Consider the following 9,092-nt stretch of genomic DNA (forward strand, 5'->3'; position numbering starts at 1 on the left):
ATTTGTGCATGTCGTACTAAGCAAGGTATAAAAACAGTTGCTTTATGAGGAATTAGTTCGTACCATTGAATATTTGACGCAATAGACAAGGTGTCGCAGAAACCGATGTTGCTATAACCAAGTTTTACTGTATATGCAGATGGTACTGTCTGACGCTAGGAACCGGGATAGAGCTCATTCAGTACAATGAAGGGCCATAGGCTGGATGACTGGGGTTCAATTCCTGTCAGAGGCAAAATTTTTTTCTTTATCACCACATCCAAGACCAGCTCTGGGGCCCACCTAGCCTCCTATCCAATGGGTATCTGGAGCTCCTTCCCCCCGGGTAAAAATGGCTGGGGCGTGAAGCTGGCCATAAACCTAAATCTAGTGCTAATAGTGGAACTGTACCTGTATTCATGTCTTCATGGCATAGTGCTTAATTAAGCATAGAAACAACTTTACCTTTACTTTCACTGTTTCACACTGATCACTACAGAATGTTTAGTCCAATGCAGACCTGACCACACCTTCAGTGAACAAAATCAAACTCAGCATGAAAACTCTCCTTATAACAAACAGCCCTGACCCTGTGTAATGAGGTGGAGATCACAGTGTTCTTGTTGGATGGGAGGTGGTGCGAGCCGGACTTCTGACAGAGAGTTGCATGGGTGGATTTCTGATACTCTCAGTGAGCCAGACAGCCATATAGCGATGTTTCAGAAGAAAAGGTGACCATGTTTCCATGGCAAATTGAATGTGGTAGAAGAAACTGTTCAGACGTTCTACGAACCCCCCTCAGCTTCTCCAGTCCATGGGGCCAGGAAATGGAGTCAACAGAACCATCAGAGGGCTTATGGATCACGCTGTTGAGTACCACCTCCTCAGAGTCTTATATGCCTTCATTTTGCAGTGTCAGTGTTTTTATACTTCAACTTCCCTGTTGAGTTAATTTTATTAATCTCTGCCTTTAATTTTCCTCCCTTACCCACGTTTCAAATTATTTTCCCCTTTGTGTCTAACCTCACAAAACTTCTGAGCCACTGGATCCTCCTATTGGTTCACACACAGCTCCCAGTTCTTGTCCTGCCTTTCATATATGCATACCATTTTTCCCTGTGCAACTTCACTTCTATCATGAAGATAGAGGCAGAAAATGAATTGGTATCTCTCTGCCGAACTACATGGCGTTATGTCCCAGAACATCAACTTGATAACACACCACTCAGGGATCCTCAATTCTCACATGCTGCATCTGTTCAGAAAATTTCATTAAGTAGTTATAGTGCTGCCCAACTACCAACCCTCTTGGGAAGTTCTATATCACATCACTTCACTTCACTTCACTTCACTTCACTTCATGTTGCATATACATATTACCATTCATGAAATACACATAATATTAGGTTACTGATATTCTTTAACTTATACAGCCAAACTTCGTTATATTGTCATCCAAGGTACCACAGAAATTATGTCATAAATAAGTCACACTAACTGTTAAAGGGATTAAATCATTAAGTTAACACTTCTCTTTTGTTTGCAATTCAGTTATTCTGCTTTCAGTGCCTGTTAATGAAGCAACTTTTTCCATTTTCTGAGGGCACTTAGATGAGAGGTATTCAAAGTCACTTGGTACACATCATGGACATCACTTGGTATTGTTTAAAATGGGTCACTAACACTGATGCCAGGAGACAGTCCCAGTAAATTTGTTGCTGTCCATGCAAAGAAGTTGGGTGAGAATAAAAGTGCCAGCTGATGGTATGAATGAAGTGGTTGTACCATGTATGTCTTTCAAAAAGAGGTGGAAAAGCATGAGTTTTACATGAGATTTAATTATTACCACTCAATATTTAGTGCAACAGCCAGGGTGTTGCTATAACTGAGTTCAACTGTATTATGAATTACATACAACACGAATTCAAAATCTGAAACTTTACCATATTAATGCACCAAAGAATTTTCAAATGACATCAGTTTCTTCCGTAGTAAGTACAAATACAACAGTACTGTTTTCATTTGATGCAATACTAGTATCACACTTTGGTAATAAAAGCACCAAAACAGAAGTGCCACCTACTATAAGTTCTGCATTAGACTCAGAAGGTATGGCAGCCACATTCATTTGTATACCTGAAAGGAATTTTTGTACATGGTTTCAACTTTATTACACCTAAAATCAAATGTCCTTTGTTTTATTCAAATGAACAAATATGAGTCATCATCCATGCAAACATTCTGTTAAAAGTAAAGAATGTATCACTATCACTATCACTATGCAAATTAAAACAAATGTGGAGATCTTTCAGAGCAAAGGTACATATTTCAAATATCATGTGTAAGCAATCAGATACAAAGGTACTGATCATTCATATAAATATTTCAAATGTATTAGTCCAATGTGCATGTTTGGAAATATCTTGCTGCTATTCCTACAGCTCAGATGCTAGGATTTGCAATGCCCACAGTAATATGGGAGGAAACACTGATAATTTGGCATTAAATTAGCAATCAAGGAAGTTAGCTGCCATCAGGAGTTCTAGAGCAATTTCTCGAGCAATGGGAAATTCTGGTATTTCAGTAGAACTGTTAGTGTAGCGCACTTTGTATGTGAAGTACATACACACCTTTTGCAAAACGTGTGATCTGTAAGAATGAAAAGAATATTTTAGTTATTTTCAGTTAATCAAATATAAACTAAAAATTAACTTGTGTTATGAACTCTTTATATACTTACGGAATTTCACGAAAGTTGACTTCATTGGTTTCATTTTCTGAAAATTGACCGGGTCCACTTAGCATTGCTTTAATAGTTCCTGATGTGATCGCATGCTCACGTTTCACAATAAATTCATGGCCATCAGATGAAATAAGTTTCACATACATAGCATCAGGTCCTTCACAACCTCCATACAGTTTTTCTTCATCCTAACGCAAGGCGGAGTTATTAATTCGCTCTAACTTATGGGGATAAATAGTGTGCTGAACGTCCTCGTTCTACAAACTTACCTTTTTATCTTCCGTCATATCACCTGACATTTCCCGTGTGCGTATCCTACAACAAACCGAACGTAATTTCTGTTATTTTTGTTACTTCACGTGGATCGAATGATAAGTGAGAATCAGTGTTCACTCTACTCCTGCTTTATTAAGACTGAGCAATTTGATAGAGAAGTATGCCTTATATATACATACAGGCTTATAACCATAGTAACACTTAACAATATAAATATACTGTTGTTACACACGTAACTATAGTTACACATAACAGTAAACATCACTTAGGTAACAAGACATAACCTAGTTCTTAAATTGTTTACTATGATGTTGCCAACTCTAACATTATATTTCAGTATCTGAGAGTTGCCAACATAACAATTTCGCTGACGTACTATAACACCGCAACACATCTTCAGATTTAAACTTACATATCGCACCACGGCACGTAATAAACTTTCATATTATCAACAAATATTTACCTCACAATTAAACCAACAAGCTTGCCTTACTATACCTTACCATGAACGCCATAAACACCATGAAGACCATGAACACTGACTAATATGTACAGCTGGGCAGGTTGAAAAAGTACGATGTAACATGGCATTACAGTTGACTTACTGACATCTATGAACATGATTATGACACTAGAAGTGTGCCGACAGTTAGCGCTGCTAGACACAACGAGGCGTAGAGAGCCGCTGCAATCGGTAGGACTAGTTCCCGAGATGCCCAATTCTGTGGCATGAAATAAGTGGAACCTCGCTTAACGAGCATAATTCGTTCCAGAGTGTTACTCGTAATGCGAAACACTCGTTAAGTGAAACAGTTTTTCCCATATAAATTAATATAAACTACGATGCGTTCCATGCCGAAAAAAATACTCAAAAAATTTATGTATAACGTTTATTCGAAGAAAATTATATATACATTGTTAAGGAGCGTGAATCATCTTCATCATTTCTTCTATGCGGAATGAACCAACCTGGAATGCGAATTCGATTTGCAGAAATCAAAAAAAAAAAAATCTAAATAATTAGTTTATTAATTATGATATATATATAATTCTTTTTTTACTAGAAAACTGTCTAACAGTCATTTGTTTTTGCCGACGCTTCAAAATTTGGTGAAAATGCGACACAGCATTATCATTAAATAAATTTGTACCGCGCATAGCCACTGCCTTATTAGGGTGACGCTTCCAATGTACGACGCAACAGTTTCCCATGCATTCAGTATTTCTCTTATTGCGCCAGAAGATTGTTGCTTTGCTGCTACCTCCTCCACAACTTCTTCCTGTGAAACACAATGCAACTCCAAATCGTGCAAGTCGTTGATGTAGATCGATTGTAGCTAAACACAGACTGGTGTAGCAAACGCACAATCCGGGACTTGCCCTCCCGTCACTCGTTATGCGAAACGTCGCTCGTTAAACAAATCATTTTATTACAATTATTTTGCTCGTTAAGCGAGGTTCCATTGTACTGGACTTCAAACTAAAAGGCCACCCGACAGAGAATTTCTCACCCATGAACACAAGTATTTACGACGTTATTATGAAACATCCTGTTGCGCGTTTCATAGATATGACTTTGGATTTTGCTTTTATGCCGCCTATGTGCAACGTCGTCTACGATCCACTAGCCACTTACTTCATTTATCGACATTTAACGTCCGAAGTGCCCCGATCGGGCCAGTGATGAGTATGGTCGTCGTGGCCAAATTACTCCGTTTTGGCCAGTCGGCCATTTAAACTCCGCTAGTGGAAGCTCGCGCACACGCCGCTAGTAGAAGCGCATGCACAGTCCTAAATATTTATTTATAAATGTAGCAATTATCAGACAGACTTGAGTAAAACCATATTAGAGGAATTAAAGCGATACCTAAATGAACAACAGAAAAAAGAGAATATACGTATGAGTTATACCCAAACACATCCACGAGCCAGTACTTTTATTGCAGATTAATGTGTTAAAAATATATAGTAAAATTCGATGTACACGCATTATTTGTTGTCATCTGCTTGATGTATAAAGGTTCAAATGAAACTACAGTATTCGATTTCACTATGAAGGCACAGAAAACAGATCGCACTCTCTATCTCAGCCACGACGAAACTGTCTGTTCACGAATCTAGAAAGGGCAATAATCTCTTGCACCTATAACGGAAGGTATTGGTACTGAAGAAGGGACTCCTCTAGTTTTCTCCTGAATAGCCATTCTTTCATTCTTCTGTCCTTTAGTCAAAAGATACGAAAATCCGAATAGTGTAAGTAGTGCTAACAGAAGACCAATGATTTTATTGCTTCCATCTGTTTTATGGCACCAGCGACTGCTAAAATTTGTCAAGAGTTACAAAAAGTAGTGAATTTATAATGCAAAACAACTTTGTGCAGAACTGAGAAAGTCGTTTTTGCTGTACGCATCAAAATTAAAAGAAAAAATTGAAAATAGAGTGTAATTCTTTGTATAAACATTTTCAAATCTTCCGTTAAAATATGCGACACAATGTTCATTGCTGATACAAAGTTAATTCTGTCCATTTAACATAAAAATTTAGTTAGATACAGCATTTCTAACACAATGCACAAAATTGTTCAAGCGTCCTAACAGGAACGGACATTTAAACTCGCACCACCACCTGGCATTTAAATGAATTCCAGCCAGCTCAAGCTTACCACCATTTCAGAAGTCCGGCGTTATAAGTTAATAATAGTGCAAGAATAATCTCAAAGACACATTGCCTTTCACTACACACCTATAACAAATCAAAAACTGATTCAGGAGGAAATTAAGAAGAGATTGAACTTGACTGATGCTTGCTACCATTCAGTCCAGAACCGTTTGCCTTCTTGTCTGCTGTCCAGAAAGATAAAAATCAGTATATACAAAACTATAATTTTGCCTGTGGTTCTGCTGACACAGCTGTACGAAAATTTGTATCTTGCCTTTGAATTTGAGGTCCTACAAGATCCACTAATAAAGAAAAGGCTTTCAGTGCTCTTTCTGTAAAATGATCTGAATGAACAGTTCTGGATCGTGATTATGTTCTTTCGAAACAGTACAAACATCTGAATTTAAATTGTTGCCAAAGAACGGTTGCATGCAATGTTTCCTTTTCACCTGTCTTCTCCTCTTACGCCGTCTCAACGATCTCATCCACCAACATATCATTACAGGAACTATCATCTGACACTGCAGATGAGAAGTGCACGAAATTGGCGGGCAAACACGCCCACTTGAGATGCTTGAGATTATGTGGGCAACTAATAGAACGTAAATTTCCTCAGTGTGCGCCTGCTAATTTGGAGACAAGTTGCCTGCTTGAAATTGGCGACATTTCTTGGAAATTGACGTTGCATTGTGGTTGCCCGTTTTCTTGGTGTGCGCCCGTGGTAAAATCCCGTCATGATGCAAAGTCCGCATGTCCAGTTCTGGAATTACTATGTCGGAATTAATTTAAAAAGGTAGTCTTCCTCCATATGATTGCTAATGAAAATTAAACACCTTTACCAACATTTTGGAGGAACGTAATGCCCCCATCTTTGGGGCTGAAGAGTCAGTTTAATGCCATGTGGTCTGGTAGACAGTTAACCATCCTTTTGAAGGAACATGCTGTCTGCATCTTCAGGGCAGAAACAGATCTGATGCTGTGTAATCTGGATAATTACCCACATTTTATAGGAACCTGTTGCCTCCATTCTGAGGATAGAACAGGGGTGTATTGGAGTGATGTGGTTTTTGGCCGTTAGCACAGTAAGTGTATCAATGAAACCAATCTAATATCACTGTTACCTTGGTTTTATATAGTGACATGATACACAACAGGATGCAAACAGTAAAATGTAGAGGTGTGTTGTGATGCTGTGTAGTCTTGCAGATAATTGGCAACTTTTTGGAGAAAGATGTTGCCTCCATCTACCTTGGTAACTATCTACTGCACTATATGACATTACATCCCTAAATGTAGTAACATTCATAGTAATGGCCGCAAACCATACATGAAGTTCTCAAGTTCTAAAACATAAAATTTTGTACTGATTTCTGTCAAATGATGTGTATTAAGGTTTTAAAAATACTTATCCAGTAGAAATAAACAATATTTTTTATTTTCTTTTTTTCAGCGTTATCAGGAAGAGCTGAAGACACTAACGGAAACAACACATCAACAGAGTCAGAGGAATAAAAGTGAAGGGTTCAGATTTTTTCCCAACTCCATATTGGTGCCCTCCATATTAAAACCAGTCATCATATTGTTCTTCAGTTTCCTGTTCCAACAATTATCATGAGGTTATGTTATCATATTTTATGCTGTCCGTGTTTTTAAGATGGTTGGAGAAAATTTTGGATCAGGATTTGATGAATATGACCCACTTGTATTTCTGGGATTAATAAGGTGCATTGTATTTTATACGTATATGAGTATTATACCCATCAGATTATAGATATGAAATTTAATTTTGCTAAAGAACAGATACAACAGATTACTTGCATCATTTGATATTCATCTGAATAACAATATTTTTCCTTCTGTTACAGATTTATAATGAGTATTGTTGCAGCAATAACTTACTGTAGATTTGGTCATCGGCCATTGAATATATTGTCAGGACTAGGGATGTGCAATACAACATTAATTGCAGGTATTTACTTGCACATAAACCCTGTTGAATATACTGGAATCTTTATAAACTCAGAAAACAGCACAGAAGTTGTAATTACCACAGAAATGGAACATTGGACATGTGTACTGTGTGTTATTATATGTGTGCTTCTGTTCCCTGGGGGTTCTTGTGATTCCATGGACTCTGATAGGAGAACTCATACCAATAAAAGTTAGAGGTATTGGTGGTGGTTTCATGGGTGGAACTGCATACATTTTGATGTTTGGTGTTCCAAAAACTTTCCCTTCTGCATTGTATATTACTGGGGCTGAAGGAACCTTTTTTTCTCTCTCTCTCTTCCCCCCCCACCAACATAAAATGCAAAGAATGGGTCTGGCATTACAGCATCTCAGTCGCTACCATACAGGACACGATATGCTAGCCCGAATTGTCACAGGTGATGAGTCTTGGGTTCACCATTACCAACCTGAGACAAAGCGTGCGTCGCCTGCCAAAAAAAGTTTAAGGTGACACCATCCTCCAGGAAAGTGATGCTCACAGTCTTCTGGGATCACGAAGCCATATTGCTCACCGCATTCCAGCCTCAAGGACAAGCCGTAAATGGCGACTTCTACTGTAACATCTCAGGAAACATCGTAAGGCCATTCAACAGAAGCATGCAACCAGTCATGCATTATGAGACAGGCCATGCCGTGTGAACACGCCTGGTTCTGACAGCAGCCCAAAGAATTTTATGCTGCTGGTTTTCAGGGGCTTGTGAAACGATGGGACAAGTGCCTCAATATACAGGAAGATTACGTTGAGAAATAAAAGCATTTTTCAAATCAATACTCTTATTTGTTTAAGTTCTATATCCATTTGTAACTTACTTACTTACGTATATTCTTAATTTAATTATGACATTAATGGAATTTATTTGAAAGTTGCAACACTTTCATTAGTATAGTATAGTATAGTATAGTATTTATTGCATTCAAGCAAATCCAATTACAGGCCAACACCACTGGACACAGAACAAGTCAAATATCTTCAACAAATGCTCCAACAATGGAACTAGTCAACATAAAATATACATAACACTATACCATGTTTAATTGTAAATAAAATAAGTTAAAATTGTAATAAAAACACATTACATAATAAATTCATTCAACTTAGTAGCTTATATATCTCAAACCATAAAAGATCACAACATCCATCAACTATAATGAGGTATGTTTGTTACATGGCGTACCAATAAAGTTGGAGATTATATCTTACATGTTCAATACCAAATAAAACCAGTCAAGGTATAAGCTTGCTATATACAATGCAGGTATCAGTGCAATATCCTTGAATGTACAACTGCACATCCAAACAATGCATGCAATATTGAATGAACATAGTAAATTACTACTCATTTATACAACCAAAATATTCATCCAAAGTATAAAAGGATTTTGAATGTAAAAAGGCGTTTAAGGCCACTCTAAATACCTTATTATC

The 9,092-nt window shown here is 37.6% G+C and overlaps 1 protein-coding gene and 1 long non-coding RNA gene across 3 annotated transcripts; one reads left to right on the plus strand and one right to left on the minus strand.

The window, feature by feature from the left end:
- Positions 1-1,812: 1,812 nt before the first annotated feature.
- Positions 1,813-3,563, minus strand: LOC111875067 (elongin-C). 2 transcript variants are annotated; one of them, XM_023871113.1, is made up of 4 exons: positions 3,502-3,563; positions 2,992-3,037; positions 2,720-2,910; positions 1,813-2,628 (listed from the first exon to the last, which is right to left on the minus strand). In XM_023871113.1, the coding sequence occupies exons 2-4, from the start codon at positions 3,019-3,021 to the stop codon at positions 2,487-2,489; spliced, it is 363 nt and encodes a 120-aa protein (XP_023726881.1). In that variant the 5' UTR covers positions 3,022-3,037; positions 3,502-3,563; the 3' UTR covers positions 1,813-2,486. The 2 variants fall into 2 exon arrangements, with proteins under 2 accessions (XP_023726881.1, XP_023726880.1); XM_023871112.2 differs by lacking the exon at positions 3,502-3,563 and adding an exon at positions 3,178-3,310.
- A 2,867-nt stretch (positions 3,564-6,430) lies between these two features.
- On the plus strand, positions 6,431-7,987 carry LOC111875068. The gene is made up of 3 exons (XR_002844662.2): positions 6,431-6,908; positions 7,107-7,378; positions 7,522-7,987. It is a non-coding gene; the product is annotated as an uncharacterized LOC111875068 (long non-coding RNA).
- The last annotated feature ends 1,105 nt before the right edge of the window (positions 7,988-9,092 follow it).

The sequence above is a fragment of the Cryptotermes secundus genome, unplaced genomic scaffold (genome assembly GCF_002891405.2).
Source record: "Cryptotermes secundus unplaced genomic scaffold, Csec_1.0 scaffold2447, whole genome shotgun sequence".
NCBI classification, from domain to species: Eukaryota; Metazoa; Arthropoda; class Insecta; order Blattodea; family Kalotermitidae; genus Cryptotermes; species Cryptotermes secundus.